The 20,293-nt window shown below is 44.5% G+C and overlaps 1 protein-coding gene across 1 annotated transcript; it reads right to left on the bottom strand.

The window, feature by feature from the left end:
* Positions 1-3,941: 3,941 nt before the first annotated feature.
* Positions 3,942-4,748, bottom strand: lrrc3ca (leucine rich repeat containing 3Ca). The gene has a single exon (XM_036549737.1). It carries the CDS (start codon positions 4,734-4,736, stop codon positions 3,942-3,944), a length of 795 nt encoding a protein of 264 aa, XP_036405630.1. The 5' UTR covers positions 4,737-4,748.
* Between the last annotated feature and the right edge of the window lie 15,545 nt (positions 4,749-20,293).

Here is a 20,293-nt window from a genome sequence, read left to right as displayed (position 1 = left end):
AATTTGAATTAACTGCAGCTAAGTGGTAGGAAGGATGGTGTTACATTACCAGTGAAACCCCTGTGTGTGACAGGAAATGTTGGTGAGAGGGGGGGGGGTTTACCATCTATATTTTACCATTGTTGAACCTCCTGCTTATCTTGTTGAATTGCTCCTGCTCCTCAAACAAAGTTGATAACATACTCTCAGAGTCAGTCACTTCCTCCAAAGTGCTGTTGGTCTGACCTCTGGGTTGTATGTTTAAAATTTGGGTGGGACAGTTTTCTTGCAACACTAAGCTAGGTCTCTTACCAAATATGTAAGATCTATCAACTGGGCCTGTTGCAGATTTAATAAGAGATGGGATATACAAACCTATGTTTTTAGAAATATCCATTAAGTCACAGAATAAAAGCACAAACACAAGAACAAGGACTGAGCTACTTCACAGTCGCAGAGAGTCTGGAAAGTAATAAATTAAAGTAGGTTTGAAATGGAGGCATTCTACACTGAATTTTAAGATGTCTGTATCTCTTTATGAATGGCTCCAGTCAGTGTTTCTCTTAAATTAAGCTGACATACTGTTTATTTTGCCAAAAATCTGGCAACCATTTCAAGTGCAGACAGTTTCAGAACTCTAATACAGTGTACGCCAGGAAATGGCTTGTTTTTATTCCAGTGTACCATTATGCAGACATACATAAAGCCTGTACAGTAGGCTGGTGCTCTAACACACAAAACAGTGTCCTTGAGTCTCTCCTGAGCAGTAGGCGGCTGCAATTATTTTCCATTTATGCGGTGAGGAGGGAATAGAGACAACGGATTTTGTCTTGTGATTGGAGGAGAAAAACCTCTCAAAACTAATCCAAGCGAAATAAGAAACAAAGTGTCACCATGGGGATTCAGAGTGAGAACAGGGTGTGACAGTCGAGGCCTAAACCCAGCACGCATGCAGCTAGGGCACAAAGGAGAGGACTGGCAGGCCTGGAGTTTGCCTGCAGGATACCACATGTGTGACACAGGTGTTCATACATCACCCACAGGAGAATGGAGTCTAAGGGTGGGGTCAAATACTCTGTCACACTCAGTTTTTTTGGCTCATTCTGCTTGAAGGGCACCTTGGAAAAAAGGCTGTCAACTGCAGATGTCAATATCCATTAACAATGAGAAACCAAGCATTAGTCTTTGGATGGACATGTGGTCAAATACAGACTCCTTACATGACTGTTTGGTACTACTGGCCTTATGTGCAAAGTATTTTTATAGTCACAGGTTACCGATTCTCTCTGGAGGATTCAATTTAGAGCTAAGTAATGATGAATGTAATCTTGATACCAGGCAGGTACATACTAGCCTTGCAAATCATCAGACCCACTTCACTGATCTGTGGCTTTATTTTGAAGATGTTTTAAGGTTACAGGTGCTGGCGGGATGCACACTGAAAGCCTGCGGCCTCCCCATTCAAAGCTTCCAGTCAGGCTGACAGCCCCGCTCTCTCGCACTGTCACCCTGTAAGGCCACCTGTTACCTGATCAAGAGTGAACACTACTCAACAAGCTTGACAGGATGGTCATGGATCCTGAATCAGATTTCAAAGGTAATATTATTTACATGCCTGATTACTGGGTAAAGAGCACAACGAGCCAAGATGGATGCAGCCCCCTGACATGGATAACAGCTGAAGAGAGCACTAATGGAAGTGGAGCTTCCTTCTCCAGGGGGACCAGCCATTTCCAGCAGCACAGTGTATTTTTAGTGCACATAGACGGACAATCATGTTTTTGTCCTGTTCGCTGCGTTGTGGGGCGTCTGAGGTCCTCTGGGAATGCCCCTACCAGATGGCGTGACTCCCGGCATGAACCCAAGTTGCCTGCAAGCTTGTTCCTCAAGGAATGGAGGGAAGAGAGCCTTTCTGAGAGGAATAGAGAAATAACGTTGCCATCTGCCAACAGGTAATTCCAGAGGGTGTTTCTGGTTTCAGCATGACAACAGAGGAAAGGGCTGCTCCACGGCGCCTGCACCCTTCACATCAGATGCGTGAGATGTCATTGCACTACTGCGCTTGCTGCAGGCGTACTTCCTGTGCCATGTTATGCGTTAAAGTGCGAGTATGTGTTTGTGAGAGAGATGGTGTCAGTCAGATCCACTATTAATATGACCATCAGTAACACTTGTTATGTCAGCTGGCAACAGAATTTGAACTGAAAAACATGATAAAACTCCACCCTGCACATATACTTACTCACACAACATCTTCAGAGTACAGCATGCATGTTGTACAGTGAACAGGGATCAATGATAAAATACAATTACCTCTTGGGGTTGAGTGCTCAGTGGATCTGAACGCAAGGAATCAGAATCAGTCTGTTGATGGAAACAGACTGGTGATCTGAGCTCAGCAGAAAATGGATTTGATTGTAACGGTTAGTGTGCTGTATCAAGGTGTTGCTCACCCACGTCTGTTTTCACAGATCTGCTGTGTGTGGAGGGGGATGACACGTGGGTGCTTTCTATTCCCACAGTGAGAAAATCAGGCCTGGCTCAGCTAGGAGGGGTTTCCTGTAGAGCCTCTCATTCAACCCCAAGCTTTTAGGACCAAAATGGCCTTTATATAATTGTACTGAAAAGTTTCTTTTATTTTTTATGTCCACATTGCTGAATGCATGCTTTGTATGTTTAATAACTCTCTAGTGTCACAGATGAAGCTATGAAGGACAAATATTCCTAAGATCCAGAGCTCCAAACAAGCATAAAAATACTAATCCGCAAGCCACAGGAAAATTTAGAGGGGATGGGTCATATCCACAGAGAAGAATCATTACCAAAACCCACATTCACTGTAATTCAGCCTCAAAGTGGAAGCATTCATTGAGAAAAAACCTGTCGGAGAGATCAAACACTGTTATCAAATAATTCAGTTGGATTGTGACAGAGTGTTGTCACTACGGTGACTGCTCTCGCCCTTTGCTACAGGGATACATTGAATTTAAAATATTTTAATATTCTATTTGCATGCCATAAAAAGAGTGCACCTTTTGTAGACTTGAGAAATTGGGGAAGTTGTTCTGAAATGTTGTCACACATGAAATCACTTTCAGTATCTTAAAGGAATGGATGCCTTACTTTGGGATTCACCAAATATCCTTCTCTCAAAATTCCATTTCTTGAATCCAGAAATAAATTTCTCTTCATCTATATTTCAGCAACAAAAAAATTGGGTCAAGGAAGTAGACAACATCCAGCTGCTCCACACACATCGTACACACCATCTTTACACACCAAATTTAACTTTGACTTACTGCAGTTGGTAAGACAGTTCAGTCACTTACAAATAGAAAATACAATTTCTGATTTATTTTGTGGGTAAAATGCACAGGGAATACTGAGTTTAAAATTACAACAAAAAAACCAAATTAATCACATACAAAATCATTGCAAATATGAGCAGAGGAACATTTCATACCTCACTGGATCACTTCAAATACTTCTTGGGCTTGCTTGAATGCGGGAAAACAAATTTACATGAGGAGGGTTCACTGATACTGTTAATGCAAAGACATCAGACTTTTTCTCCTGTGAATCTTATTGCTGTTAGATGTGGCAGAGGAAATTTCAGATGGCCTCTAGCACAGCCTTTTGAGCAAGTGCGTTATAGAGGACACCCCATTGGTTAAAAGGGATTTTTGAGGGCTCTACTGTTGTTCCCCAAATACATGCATCTTACTCAGCCAGCACAGGCTCTTAATACACTGCTCATGGATGAATTATTAATCTGGATTAGATAGACCATGACTTCCTGAATGCATGTCCTGCCATCCCTGTGCCTCCCACATCAGAGCAGAGAGAAGTGACATTTGGCCACTGCTGCATCCAGCCCCCTGACACTGGTCCAGGCCCAGGGGCCGGAAGACAGCCAATGCTGCCTGCATTTCTGATCCTGGTGGTTTCCAGGTTCCGTGCTCCTACACCACAGTGCTTATGGTGGAAGACTCCTCCGACTTCCCCTGCTTGCTGGGCAGGGACTTGAGGTACTCCAGGTGGCGGCGGGCATCCTCCTGGTTGTGCCGCACATAGTAGACCAGGTAAGAGATGACCATGGTGAACCAGCCAAACATGGTAACCAGCATGGCCACGTCCGTGGTCTTCTTCAGCACCACGCACAAGTCCAGGTCCTTGGCCAGCAGGAAAGGGGTGCCCTGGGCTCCCACGTCCTCAGGCTCAGAGGTCTGGCACACAATGCCGGCCAGGGAGGTGGGCTCCAGGTCCACTTGGGGCATCACGTTCTGCAGGTTGCAGTCGCAGTGCCAGGGGTTGTGGGTGAGGTTGGCTCTTGACTGCAGGCCCTCAAAGGCCTCGGGGTTGAGGGTCATGAGCCTGTTGGAGGAAAGGTCCAGGAATTGCAGGGAGCCGCCAAGGCCCCGGAAGGCCCCCGGCTCCAGTTGAACCAACTCGTTATGAGAGAGGTCAAGCTCATTGAGCAGGGGTAGCTCCAGGAAGGCATTGGTGGGGACAGTGGTGAGGAGGTTGAAGTCCAGGTAGAGGCGTCGGGTGTCATTAGGGATGTCCTGAGGGATCTCGGTCAGCCGGAGGTTGCTGCAGCGCACTGTCTTTCCCCCCACCTCGTTCTGTGAGCAGTAGCAGCTCTTGGAGCAACTGGTGGCCGCGTGGTGGAAGCAGAAGGTCATCAGCACAAGGCTGTGCAGCAGCAGACACATAACCACAGAGTGGCGCAGTAACCAGTCTGCTGGCAGCGGCATGGTGAGATACGGGCATAATCCTGGGAGGACCTAGCTCCTAATCACCCCTGAGAGGGGCAGAGCACAGGTTAAATCCACCCCTAGCTGGCCAGCCTAGAAGAGATGGAGATGGGGGAGGACAGGGAGAGAACAACTCAGTGACTGGCATGGTACAAATTACATCTTTGAATAGCCACAATTCTTCCCTATCTCTGTGACTGATGGCAAAAGTGCCCAAGAGCCAGAGTGTGTTATTTTGTGCACAGATGGAGACTAGCTGGTCTAATTGCTATGAAGAGGCAGAGGGGATCTATCTGTCTTGTTACTGCGGAGCCTGCAGACGATGCTGGGTTTACACAGCTGTAGAGTGGGGATAAAGTACTCCCTTCCACACAGGCAATAACAGCTGAAGTGGTGAGCATTCTCCCTTAGTGCATTATAATTGACATCTTTGCAGTGCTGCCCTATTTCAGTGCTGCACTGTTTGGCATTAACATAATCCTGGTATGATTCAGTGTGACAGGGGATCTACACAAAATGTTTTGGTCACAGAGACTCCAACAGTCAAAACAGCATCTGGCTCATATTAAGACCTTGCTCATATCTGTATTGCTTTTCTCACAACACACACATTTAAGTAGCAAATTATTTTAAATTTACCTTTACTGTTTTCACCTTGTGAGAAATCTGTGGTGATTGTAGCAGCTTGGGACAAATGTAGACATTTGGTCATTTGATCTAATGACCATGATCAGGGATCCATAATCCACTCATTCAGATGCCAGGTCATTTTGTCCACAGTGCAAGTAACAACCAGGAACAACTTGTTTGTGTGTACTGTAATTTATACTTTTTATTTTACATGTAAGCCTCTAAAAATAGATGTCTCCTCACCAGGACACAGTTCATTAATACCTGAACAGTACAACCCAAAGCACATAACAGGCAGCTATCCTGTTACTAATCCCCTTAAGAAAACTTTTCAAGGTAGCAGCACTAATGTTGATTGCTGCAACCAATGCAGGGGCAAGCCTCCAAAAAATAAATAAAACTGCAAAAAATTTAACATGGCACCCTCAGTTCCAAAAGCAAATACCCATACATATATGTCACTGCAGTTTACTGCACAAGTGTGGAAAAACATAATGGCAAAATTGACTTTGCATTTTTGAGAAATGGCAAGGCTCCAGGTGGTATTCACTTACTAAAATTAAAAATGAAATTGCTCTCGAAGGACGTCTTATTATCGCATAACGGGGAGGATTCAAAAGTTGAAGACAAGCTAGAAACACTAAACACTTCTAACAAGCACTGGGAGAGACTAAGCTCAATCCAAATGCACAGAGCACACATCACAAAAACCAAATCAGTGGCACAGACATTTATAAGAAATGTGTGTGTGTGTGGGTGTGTGTGTGTGTGTGTGTGTGTGTGTGTATGTGATTTATCAGGAGGGGAAGCGTTTTGGGAGGAAGGGGAAAGGGCAATCACCAAGATGGAAGACACAGGAAAGCAACAAGGAGGAAGGATGTGGAGAGACTGTTAATTTGGGGTCATTTTGTCAGATGCTGTAAGGCCATTACCCACCCACCATCAAGAGCCTCTCTTGCGCATCTAATGACACTCCTCTTTGGTCTCCATCTCTGTCTCCTTAACAACCTCAATCGGATCCAGCTTTTAACTCATGCTACCTGACACATAAATTGTATCTGAAAAGCCATGGAGGGTAATCAGTGTTACAGAACAGTGGACTCCATGCCAGGGAGCATGTACATCAGGCCAGTGTAATTTAGACACTTATTGCTTCAGTGTGCCATGTGCACAAATAATACAGGAAGTCTGGAGAAGCAATGGGCTCACTGTATCATCACAGTTAGAAATAATGACAAATGTCCATGTCAGAATTTCCTTATATCATCACCTGAGAATAAAAAACTTAAGGTATTTTTACAATTTCAGGACTTGACTCTAGTAATAAACTTACATCCAACATGTATGGACATAAGCTATGTACTGGCATAAAAACTAACTTGATTATGCAAGGAGAAATCATTTGTAAAGGTAGCATAGCGAACCACATTTGAATAATATCTGAAGCATTTAAGCAATTTCTTGGCATACTTATATTTTCAAGTAGCCTTACTTTTGGTGGGTTTTATTTGAATGCATTAAATAAAGATCCTGGGGACACATAATAATCTCTGTGCTGTTGTGACATTCCGGTAATATAGTAACATTACATTACAGAACATTACAAACACTACAGATTAGTGTGGGAGTCATCAGAGACTATAAATAGATCTCGTTTGATTAGGGGTGATTTGAAAGGGGGGGGCGGGGTCGGGGGGGTGTTGGTTTGGAGTTCCCTCAGGACTCCAGAGACCAGCACTTTAGGCAGACCTGTTGAAACCATATGATTGAGAGCAATCAGGAAGGAGCTGGTATATGGCTATTCAATCAGGGATTTCAAACACAGAAAATGTGCCTATTCACATGGACTAGGGCCACTGAACACAGGATTACATCACCAAATAATCAAATACATTGCGTGGGGACAAAAAATACATGTATGCAAGACATTTCAGTTGACCCCATTTTAGTATCTTATTTTATGAGGCAACAGAATGAACCAGAACGGACAGAGGCTGATAGCAGTTACATAAACAGTTTACTTTTCACTTCGAGGGGCTCTCACCGTTTGGCTGCACTATCAGCAGCATCACGCTGAATTGACCATTACAGTGAAAATGCAATCTACACACGGTGTTCCGTGGGTTCCATTCCTCTTACTCTGCTGACGACTCCTCCCCAGACAGGGGTCTTGCCTTCACATCTTTAGCCTTTACTGCCCTGCGGCTTCCAGGAAATCGATCCTGTGTCCCCTGTGACTTGCACCGCTGTGGCGTTTGGTGCTCTGAATGGAGACGAGGAGTGACTGGAGACTAAAGGGATTCAGTACCGTTTCCCCCTCTGCTCCACTAACCACTCGAATTACAGCAGCAGCCCGCACTACAAAACCCAGTTTAGTCAATACTCTTGCTGCACCATCACAGAAACGCTGACAGAATATATGTGCTGGCTAAGAGTGCTCTTGGCTATGTGTGACCCCAATTTCCCTATATTGTGTCAGCAGCTAATCAACTTGCAGAAAAAACGGTGTTGTAAATGTATGCTTCATTCTGTTTGATAAGAACAAAAAGTTGATTCCAGATGTGTTATGCAGTAATCCATTATTATCTGAGATAGTACTCAAACAGAAACGTCTCCCACAGATTAACAGCTTTTTGTGTTGTCCCCCACGGGCCCCTCTTCGGCTTCAACAACCACTAATTCCTAGCTGGTTGATTATAAGTCCACGTCACTCAATCATTCCAGCGAGCCCTGTAATGTTTGGACGCACGTATGCTCCCCAAATAATTAACCGCTGACCTTGTTCTTTTAAGTTCAGAAGCAAGAAAATACGTTTGATTGATTGTTTTCATTAGGTCGAATGATTAGATTCGTAGACAGTCAATCTGACAAGTCATGGGTTGCAGATCATAAATTAACATGAGCTTCGATCTGGGTTCTTCATTTAAATTCGCAATCAATTTTAATCACCCCTCAGTAAAAACATTATTTTTAACACTCACCCACACTGGTTTTACTCTATTAATACCGCATGTAAAAATAACAGTCTAATAGTTATTATGGTTTAAAAAATTGTGGTAGCAGTACTGACAGAAATGGTAGAAATATGTCTTCCTTTTTAACATCTACAACGATATTTTTCTCTGTTATCTAACATACAAAAGGGGTGTTTGTGTTTTTCACTTACCCGTAAAGATGTAATAGCTGCAAGATACCTTTCCAGAAATTCCACCCAAAGCAACAGGCTCTCACGAGGGTCCTTATGTCGTCACGAAAAACCCCATGTAAACAAAAGGAACTCGACCTTCCGATAAAACGGCGCAAGAATATACCAGCACAATATACACGGGCGAAGTTTGTATTTCAACTAATAAGGCACGGGGTAGCTATCGCTCCCTCCTCACCATCCCGGCTGACTGCAACGCGTGCGTTGTAGGCTGGGCTGGGTAGCTGTCCATCACTTCGCAATAGTGCTGGCAAATATATATAGCTGCATATGTTGGTAGCTCCTTCATATATGACCACTTGGATCAATTAATCCAATTTTATATTTGTCATTTCTACACAATTTAAAGCGGAAAAATGTCTGACAAGTCAAATGAAGTTGCACCGACGAATTCGTCAAAATAAAGTTTTTTTCGCCGTTTCGTGCGTCTTCGAAGTACTGGGATGAATTTCTTGCCTATATTCCTGTATTTCTTTCCTCATTTGAGTGGTGATTGAGGACGATGAACGACCAGTCCTTACCACTTCCCCCTCTGTAAATTGTTCCAGCTAAATGGCAGAAGGGAGAAATAAATATTCTGAGTAATCCTGTCCAGTCGCAGTTTAGAGTAGTACGCGTGTCACTCGCTTCACTTACGGCTGCGCGAAAACAAGCTGCTGGGGCTGTAGATGCACCCAGACTAGATCGCCGCCTGCACTGTGTCTAGTTTCCACGCAACCGGCAAACTAGGCAACACACCGGGAGCAGTCGGAAATTGGCAGGAACGGCATGCGAGCGCAGTGATAGCTACAGCACAGCACGCAGTCTTGCCAATTATGACAAACAACTCGTAACAGGGCACGAAAGCCTATCATTTCTGTTCAGCAACTACTGCAAGGTTAGGAGGGGGGAGGGCAACTCCGTGGGAAAAGACCTTCCCATGTTTAATGATAGGTTCAGCTATCTGGCAGAAATGCGATAGCGCCGAAATGCGCCGAGTGGAAGATTTATTCGATACTAATAAGGTTTTTTTTTTTTTTTTTTTAACATTTTGCTAACCTATTGAGAAAACGTTACTATGCTCGGTGCGCAAAACGATTTCATCATCTCCCGTAGAGCGTTGCAGTGCCCTGCATGAATAAAGAGAGGGTTTTACTGTAATACTCAGTCTGGTATCAAATGACCTCGCTTATCATTGCTTTAATGCTGACTGTATCCAAACTGTGGGTCTCTATGCTTTTATGAATATGGATATGGCGTTGAAGAACCTACAGTGCCTTGAAAAAGTATTCAGCCCCCAATACTGTTTTCACAATTTATTGTCTCAGATTCCAAACTTTTCCAGTTGGTCTTGTACAGTATTGTACATCATGACAAATCAAAAGAAACATCAAAACCTTTAAAAAATTGGAAGTAAATAAAACCAAAACTATGACATTTAAAAGTATTCATACGCTTCATAATTATAAGGCTAACCTTGTTCAGGTGCATTTGTATTGTCTGATAAGCTCATCCAATTTGTTGATGGTCTCCACCTTTGTATGAAATTAGTGGATCACCTGTTTTTAATTACTTCATGAGCATAAATACCTTCCCTCTCTATAAGGTCAAACAGTATGGTTGGATTTTCCATTAAACAAACCAAAATGAAAAGAAAGAAGCATTCAAAACAAGTGAGGGATATAACTGTGGAGAAGCACAAATCTGGGGAAGGATACAAAAACATTTCAAAGGCATTGAACATACCTTGGAGCTCAGTGCAGTCCATCATACAGAAGTGGAAGAAATGTAGAACTACAGCCACATGGCCTAGGGCTGGCCGCCCCCCTAAACCTAGTCGCCGAACAAGAATGGCACTTGTCAGAGAGACTACTGTGATGCCAACTGTCACTCTAACTGAGCTACAGATGTCAGTGGCTGCAACTGAAAATGATGTCCATGGGTCAACAATCTCCAAGCTATTGCACAAAAAGGGCTTTTATGGAAGAGTTGCTGGAGAAAAACACATGCTTGCCCATAAAAACTTTGTAAAATGTTACTTGGAAGATACTACAAAGATCTGGTCTTGTGGTCTGATGAGATTTAAGTGGAACTTTTTGGCTCAAATATTGAGCAGTATGTGTGGTGTAAAGCTAACACAGCACATCAGCCAGGAAACACAGGAAACAAGATTGATGGGAAGATGAATGCTGCACAATGCATGGAGATTCTGGATGAAAACCCACTGCCCTCTGCCAGAAAGTGTAGAGTAGGGAGGAAGTTTGTGTTTCAGCAGGACAGCGACCCAAAGCACACTGCCAGAGCAATACTGGATTTGCTTAAAATGAAGAAAATTGATGTCCTTGAGTGGCCCAGTCAGAGTCCTGACCTTAACTCCATGGAACGTCTGTGGAAAGACCTCAAAATAGCTGTCCACTGCCACTCCCCAACTAACCTGGTACAGCTTGAGCAATTTTACAAGGAGGAATGGGCTAATATTGTTCCATCATGTTTTACAAAATTAATAGACTGATGGCTGTAATAGCTGTGAAAGGTGGTTCAACCAAGTACTAAAGAAGGAGGGGGGAGGGTACTGTACAGTTGCAGAGTGATTCACAAAAAAAAAAAAATCTCAGTCTAGTTCGTCAAAATCTCAGGTTGTGGAAAAAAATGAATAGTTTTTCAAGGCATTATATATGCCCTTCCAATCATGAACAAGTGGCTCCGTCTAGATACATTTGCAGGTCAGCTTGTGAGTTCAGATTGCAACTTTACTTAATTTACAAAGATTTGTCTCTTTTCGGTCAGTGAAGAGAAACTGCTGTTGTTTTCACTATACTTGTTACAGTAAACATGATAACCACTGCAAGAACTACAGTTGTGACAGTGGTGACAAAATGATGGCTAGAATATTATAGTTATATAAATGCAGATGTTGTGGTTCCAGTGTACGCCAGTTATCAAGGATACGGGTTAATGACATCTCAGGCAATTATATAATTATGCGTGATCTAACCAGCCACATTAATTTGGTTCTTCCTGGTCCAATGAAAGGACTAACAATTTGATGACCTTCAGTGTGCCAGCCGCTCTGAAGCTCTCACAGCTGTGTGTGAGGGAAGAGGCAAACGTCTACGGTTCCAGGCTCTCCTTACTTTACCACATAGCCCCACATATCCAACAGCACAAAATAACTCCTTACTGGATGGCCAAGAACTTCACAATTTTTTTTTTTAGCAATATTAAGAATAGAACCTTAGGGCCCCAGACAGAAATGCTACCAAAGGGAAGGGGTTCATTTCCTTTTCTCTTCCATAGTTCTAATTCTGTTGTTTCCTTTCTGGTATTTAAGACTCCCCCCTCAAAAAAACCTCGGAAACCCATACACACACGCTTAAGTGTAATTACTTAGGGGAGAGAGAAGGGGGTGGCTGCTAATCGTGTCTGATCTGCAGGCTGTTGTTGTTTCAGTTGGATAGTATCTGCCAGTGTTGTGGACCTGCAGCGCTGCCTTCCTGCCTGCCTACCGCCGATAAGGAGGCCAGGTCACCGGCACAGCTCTGCACACCACACTGCAGGGTGAAAGGGGTGCACATTGCAGGTTCCCCAAGCACGGGCCTGTAGGGGAGGGATTCGGGGATTCGTGAAATGATATGGCGGCCTACCATATGAAAGTTGCTCCACCCAGCTCTCGAGTAGCTCTCCCTTAGCCCTCTGCACCTGTTAGAAGTGAACAAAATGGTAGCCTGTTGGTGCAAATACAATTAGCTCAGGTTTTACTTAAGATGTGTTTCTTTAGCACAGAGAATACATTTTTCTTTGGTAAGAACCATGGCCAATGTTTGGTTGGTTGTTGGATGTTCCACCTGTCTGGTTATCTATGATTTTTTTAGCTGGCTGATGAATCTTGAACTTCCTTTGTTAACACTGACAAGGGCAGCTCTACTTTTTCACCTCCATGTACAAACATGAAATTGAAATCTTCAATTAAACATTTTAAGTTTACTCTGGAAAATGAATATAAGATTAGTTTATAAAAACACTGATTTTTCAAAATTGCATTGCCTCGCACACAAACCCCTCCCACTTGTGGATTCTTCGTTGGACATGCTGGGAAGGTGAATCATTTCACAAGCAGGGAGTCTAAAGGTCCAAAATCCCATAAACTGTGAAGGAGTAAAACATTACTCTAATATAAGTCTCCTGTTCACATGAATGTATATACCTCTGGCTTTAGCAGTATAATGATTTGCATTGCAATTGGTCTCACTTCTGCTGAAGTCTGAGGGTGAGCTATGGTAGAGGTTGTAGGAAAGGCAGAGGGTGGTCACAGTAAATCTCCCTGGCCACATGGCTGTTGCCAGGTAGTATGGATAGCGACTCCAAAGGGTATCATAATCCTCTCATTTTAATAATCAGCAGTATTCATTCACTACAGGGTTGAAAATGGGAAACTGTGAGCTGGTTGTTCCCTCACGTGTATCCCACACATCACGTTACCAGCCCCATTAACGCATGGGTGAATTCACTGTAAGACACAAATAGGTTGCAAAGTTTTTGATTTTTTTTCCCCAACACCAAACTATTATCCAGAATTATTTCAGTTTAGAAGGCCAAAATGCAAGTTACATATATGCAAAATGCATATATCGTGTATGATTACTGTACTTCCCTTTTTGGTGGGTTTCCACTGAAAATTCTGAGCTAGGCTGTTGTCTTACTCTGAAATTGGCTTGTGCTAGAAAGTAATTGTTCACCCCTGCAGAATGTTATGCTTAAATAAATGGGGTGGGAGGTAAAGTTACAAAAATACCTTTAGATTTTTAAATTGCCATTTACACTGATCACTTCATGCTGAGGTTCCTGTCTATTATGTTATGTCATTTTCTAGTCAGTCTGTTAAAGCTTTTATGCAGTCTACTAGCATTACAAAAGCATAGACTTTAAATGGACACCCTGCAAGAGCAACAATGCAAACGATTCAAGCTCAGGCTCTAAATGTTTTTTGAAAGATTTCCTGCTGGGCAGAGGTATATCATGTGCCTTTGTCTGTATCTTTCTTGGGAAATCCGATATGGGTTCAATGAAGAGAGGAACACCTACATGCAGATAAAATTGCAGAAAATGTGATTATATTTCCATTAGGCACAGTCAGAGGAAGAGAGAGCAAGTACTCCACAAGGCACTCCACCCTTGTGAGCAGCAGCAAATGTAGCATGCGCACAATATTTTGCTTACCAGACAACCTCATCCAGGGCAAAATATGTCAAATACATGCTAAACATATAAATACATATCTGCTATCCACTTATGCAGCTGAATGTTTGCTGAAATAGGATTAGTTCTTCACTCACTGTGCTACACTGCCTTCCATAAGAAAATGCTTCTGTAGTGCAACAGTGTTAATTAGTTCACATTTATTTGCAGCATGCCCTTCCACAGGTCAGCTCCCTCCCTTCAATCAGGCGCAGGAATGAGGCGCTTTGGTTCACGTAAGGGCACCTGAACCACTCAAATGAGAAGCAAGGGTCTGATTCGCAGCAGTCAGACTTGAGCTTTTTCATCTTACGGCCATCTCTCTTCTGACTGTAGGTGCTACACATGCCAGGTGCCAAGTATGGGGGAAAAACTCTCTCCAGCTTAACCCCCATCCCTCAGTCTTCACCTCCTTTTCATCATCCCTTTCTTCTGTCCCAATGCCTGTGTGCCTGCCTTCTCCTCCTCTCAGATCCTCTCAGAAAAATGTCAATATCCCCCTGTTCGCAGGCCTGTCTATCATTGATGTTAGTTGCGAGGATCAGGCAGGGGGTGGAGAGTACCGGGACTCTGTCAGGCCTTTTAGGCACCAATCTCTGTTGGCAACCCCGGATCAGGCCGCGTGTCCTCTCTCGACTCCTCCCTGCAGGAGGACAACGTGGAGAGGAACAGAGAAGGACAGGCTACAGGGACTGCATGGCACTGTCACTGGATAACCTCTTTGAATGGGCTTTGGAGGCATCACTCATAGGCAGCTGTGAGGACAGGCATCTCTTTGAGGCTCAGAAGGTGACCGTCCACTGCCAAGGTGGAGGGAGTAGAGGCAGAAATTTGTTCACTGTCCAAAGTTGTTCTCTCCATTCCATGTTGCATCTGCTGCACAGATTGCAGCCTTCAGCAGTATCGCCCCAGCCGTAATCCTGGATGACTTGACATTTTAAATGATCACACAGCGTCTGCCCGACAAAAGAGGAGGCCACACATCAAAGTTGTGAACACACACCCTCAAGATTTCAGAGTGTTGCATTAGCGTAACATCGCTTCTTATCGCAACAACCGCACGTCGTCATGATGGCCCCCTCCAGTTTTTTCTTTCAAGGGGAGGGGGGGCGTGAATGATGGCCAAATTGTTGTGATGATGCTCAACAATGTTGAAAATGTGCTGGGAGATGTGAGCGGTGCAGCGGACCTGTGAAGTCTCGGTTTTGAAAAGGCCTGATTTTTTTTTTTAGCGGCTGTCCCTGATTGCGACAGACAGGCTTGTTAAAAAGCAGCTTGTTAAATCTGCAGGGCCTCTGCTCTCCTCAAGCCTTCCCCCGTCAGCCCTGCCAGCCCTCGTTAGTCTCTCTGCGGGCACCAGGGGCGGGGGACGTGGCGCCCGCATTCAACAACCCACTGCTTGGCAGTGTGCGGACAACTGAATTTTCTCATACAGCCTCTACCCTGCTGAACACAGGGTGAAGCATCCAAATGCAGCATTCCCCCTGCCTTCCCCTTTCTCTCTGCAACACTGTAGTTGGGGCTGGGGCAGGCCCAGGTAAACTGTATAATTTGTTGCAGTAGTGCATGCCCAGAAACATTTTCCACTCTTTGTATTAAGGTCACAGTTTTGGAAATTGCATACGGTCCAGCTTAACAATCCTGCTGTTTGGATTGTCACCACAAACATTATGGATTTGGATTTATATGAAGGTGTAAATATATTTTTATGGCACCATTAAATCAGTAGCATAATGATTATTCTATGATATATCTCCAGATTGCTGTAACTGATTAAGAGGTAATTAATTCAGATATGACTGCTTATTTTTTGTTTATGATCATACGCTTTGGTTGAGGGCCTGCCAAGATTTGCTTTGGCCTTCACCCAGAAAGCAGGTCAATGCACCACTGCGGCGACCTCCGCTGATGACGTGGGCATCCTCCTCTGATCCGCAGTGCATCAAAGGGGTCGGCCCCAACCTTCCCTCCCCATTTCCATCACTGCGCCTCAACGACAAAAGGGATGCTCCCTTCAGCCCCGGATCGGCACATCCACTCTGACACGCAAGTACCTGCTGACCACTCATGCGCCAGGAAGCCCCTCAGGGGGGAGAGAATAAGCAAACTCACAACACTCTCACAACATTGATCCAACGCCACCAGAATGCTAATGATCAGATCAGCGTGCACATGGAAGCTGATCGGAATCAGCCTTATTAATGAAATGCTGAGCCTGCCCCCCCCTCCTCCCTGTCCCCCCCCCGCCCCCCCCCCTACTCCCAGCTCGTTTCCCGTCCCTGGAGAAGATCAAAGCCCGGCTTGTCTTTGTGAATATGACATTCCACCAACTTATTTATTTAATTTCTTCCCTGTTTCAAATTTTTTAATCAAAAGCAACAAAAGAGCTGGAGAAAACACACCACCACTGGAACAATGGTAGGTTAGACTGTCAGCGGCCTGCAGCCGGCATTTACCTTTGGGGCAGCAATCATTTAGCCTTCACACAGACTGCCTCATTCTGAAATTATTTCTGGGTCTTCTTGTGCACTTCCTGCACTCCATTCATACAATGCATTTCACAGCTTGCAGTTGGCACCACACAAATCCTTGAATATCTTATTTTGAGTTAGGTTAGCTGCACCAACATAACACAAGGACAAGTTATAATTGTTGAAAAAAACACTACAGTTGAATGGGGATTTTATTTCGATTTGATTCCCTAATGGTTTGGTTGTGTTGATCAGCTGTACACAGCTGAGGCAAACCCAGCAGAAGCACAATCCCTCAGGAGCTGAGTATTGAAATCCTGTGCACTGTGCTTTAAAAAGACTTCCATACAGTATCACATTAACCAGAGCCTCCTCCCCGCATCTAACTCCCCAGTGTAACCGGTGCTTCGGCAGAGCGATTGACAATGGTGTGACAAGTGAAGGTGTGAGGCGATGGCCGCTTGTTGTGTATAGAGGTTCTGGCGGCTGGGGAGCCTGGTGAGGCATAATGCCTTGTGAAAAGCACTGAGTGCAGGGAAAGAGAGGCAGAGACTGTTTCAGCGCTATGTTGATTTAATGGGCAGTGCACCATCAGTGCACTGATGCCGAATCCCATTAACCAATAGAGCATGAGTCATTGGTTCCATTTCCTTTCTGCTGTCGTCCCAAATTCAGCCATTGAATTTATCTGTTATTTTAGTCCATCCATGTGGATGGCAGTAAATGTGTAGACCTATAACTGCCAAATTTTAACATACATCTGACAAGACAAAATCAATTGGTGCACTAAGCTAAATACACACTGTTTTCAAAGCTGGCCCAGCCATCATCCAGATTGTATATTTTGCACACTTTACATGGATACTTTTAAGATGCTGGGTACTAAGTCAAAAAACAGTTCACAGTGTCTTTGGTGACTTAATGGGACTTTCAGCTCACAGCTCTCCACTTACATTCACACTAAATTTACCAGGTGCCTCTCTCTCGTGTCCATGTCCCTAGCCAGCAGGCACACCTGGTTCTTTTAGCAATGCCAGGAGTCCTTGCCAGGCCAGGCATGGCACATCAGATTCGGATGGCATGGGGCTGTTCGGGCTGACTGGCTTTGCGTGACTGCCTTCTGGAACGGAGCTGTCTCCCGATGCGAAATGATGGAGGGAACAATAGACCTGGCGAAGAGGGAAAAGACAGGCCCTACTCCTGTTTCCTCCTGCCCTTTCAAAAGGGTCATACTGCCTCCCTTTCCATTGTGTCTGAAGGATTTTCCCACGTGAAGCCCAGAGAGGCTCGTGGTCGCTTTTAATAAGGTGACCGGGCGGGGCTTATACTCAGGAAGGTCACAGATAGGTCAACAGTGACTGCTGATGTTCTGTAAGGTGGGACATCTCAACAACTGAGCTCATGATGTCCAACAACACCATGAAAAAAACACCAAAGATCCATAACAAGAAGAAAGTGAGGGTAACTGTCCATACATCACCTATGTGTCCAAAGCTAGCAGTGTAAATATCCAAGCAAATATAATGTTAATTTTATCTACGAATCTATCACAGTGATGAGTAAACATGTGCCAAATCAGTATGTGTTTGTCACTATGATTTGACCCGACCATGGTCCATTAATTGGGGAGCTGATTGACAGATAAGCGCAACGTGTTTCCTCTGCAAGGCAGACTCCACTTTGCCAGTGTTGCAAACAGTACACACAAAAGCCATCTGAAATTTCAGCATTTCCATTTTGAGAACGAGGCTCGAGAAATAGGTCAACCTGCTTACGCAAGTCTGCCCGAATTTAGGTGAACCAGGTCTGCTGGAAACAGAGAATAAGCCATTTGTCTGCACACAGACATGCACATTACATATTAATGCCAGTGAGACCAGCCCATCTCCTGACTTTGGTAATGAGTATGGGTTTCACAGCATGGCAATGATGTAGATAAAGGTGCTCCTGCCCCTTTCAATGGTACAGCTGAACACTGCCACAGCCTGCTGTGCTGGAGTTGGATTCAAGGAGAAGCAAAAGGGAACAGTCTCACTTCACAGCTTCCCCCCAGCTCATTGGTGGTTTTGAGGATGTGGGTGAGGTGTGGCTTCATTTGCTGTTTGGTGCTTGTAGTACTGCTCTTGACATTAGCCATGGTCTGTTTCTGGCTCACCCAGCTGCTGTGAGCTTTCAGTGTTTCTCGCCCTTGCATGTTGACAGCAGACATCAAGCAGCTCCACGAAGCCCTGAGACAGCTATCCTCAGATCTCCAACTAATTTGGTTTCTGTCTCCCCAGTTACTGCACCAGTCAGTCTGCAACAAGGCCTGAAATAAAGCCATCAATAAGTAAAAAGGGAGATCCAGGCAGGGATTGCTATGACTGGCCATCTGAATGCACTGCTGATGTCTAACAACAGTTCCAGATGGGCTGCTATTTTCAGGCCTGTGTTCATTTCAGTTCAGTGGTGTGTGTGTGTGTATGTGTGTGCGCATGTGTGTTTGGGGGAGAGGGGGTAACAGCCACAACCTTTGCAACAATATGGAGGGACCAGCCCTGGCCCCAACTGAAAAGGTGTTTACTCAGGCAGTAAACAGGACACCTGTGTTGTCCGTGTCTTGCTGTCACTCAGGATTACCCACTGAGCATGTCAACAATGACTGAAAACATCCGCTCTCTTCCCTATGATGAGGAGCAGAGGGAGCAGGCCAGGTGCCCGGGCGGAGCTGTGCTGCCAGCCGCCCCTCCATCCTGCCTCTCCCCTTCATTCCCCCCTCTCTCTCGCTCCTCTGCATTATGAAGAGTCCCACAGCTCATCCGCATCTACTGGGAGGATCCATTAAGGATCCTGGAGTGAACTAGGGCATCTAGACCCTCTCTCTCTCTGTCTCTCTCTCTCTGTCTCTCTCTCTCTCTCTCTCCCTCTCTCCCTCACCACAGGAGAGGGGAGCTGAGGACAGAGTCTGCAGTCTCCCTCATCACTCTCCTCCCTCTCTGCGTGTTCACCTTTCATCTCCCACTTCCCTACAGCAGCTTCTCCCTCTTTCTAGGCATCTGCCTCATGTCACGCATTCTTACCAGGCGAGAGTCAATTGTTATAAGACGATTTTTTTCTGCTGCCACCGAGGGAGACTTTCTGGTGCACTGTTTTTTCCTCCCACAGATCAAAATAATGCTTTCCATGGCTAATGCTGATGTGCATGTTTTTGTGTCTTTGTATATGTATGATGTTAACCTTAGCATGAGCCTAGTTTTATAAAACATAGATAATAGGAGAAAGAAGGCTGCTTTTGTGGTAGTTTTGTTGAGTGAGTTTGAAACATGTCAAAACAGAATATTACTCTACTGGTAGTCAAAAAGAAACAGACCAAAACAGAACAAGTCATTTCAATGAGCCTTTTCCATAATAAAGGTCTTTGATTTTTGTAATTTGATGTATTTATGCTGGACCTGTTCTTATTTCTCCAGGTCTTATCTGTCTGAAATATTCATCCCTTTCTTAATGATCGTCACAGACTGGCAACGATTGATGATTGGAAAGTTGAAGCTTTTGCCAAGAGGTGTTAAATCTCCATTTGCATACACAGTACAATTCAGATGAAGGCAAGTAAATGGAAAGTAACTGCAATGTGAACAGCTGAATCTATCACCCAAACCAAGCAGCTGCCCATGTAGGTGCAACAACAGTTGCCTTACTTTGGGATTCCCTTTGCCGACTAGCCATGGTAACTGCAAACAACATGCAAACTCAGACAGTAATGGGTGACAGCAGAATGAGGGATAACATTATCTCCCTTTTAGATCAAGGTGAGGATCATTTTCAGTCACAGCTGAAGCATAGCAGGAGATTAGCAATAGCAGAACAACATGCTGACCCGGGGATCTATAAGGTATCTCAATACGACTAATCCTGTCATATGCTTTTCCATTCAATGCCATTGGTGCAACTCATAGACATTCCATTGCACACCGCTGTAACAAAGCAGGTTTGCAAAGGGCTTCACAGTACTAATAAAGGAAGGTCAGTGCAGGGCATTGTGAGGTGGACCAACTTAA

Source organism: Megalops cyprinoides, chromosome 1, assembly GCF_013368585.1.
Source record: "Megalops cyprinoides isolate fMegCyp1 chromosome 1, fMegCyp1.pri, whole genome shotgun sequence".
NCBI lineage: Eukaryota > Metazoa > Chordata > Actinopteri > Elopiformes > Megalopidae > Megalops > Megalops cyprinoides.
The sequence above is the reverse complement of the archived record's forward strand: the minus strand, read 5'-3'. Positions and strand labels throughout refer to the sequence as shown.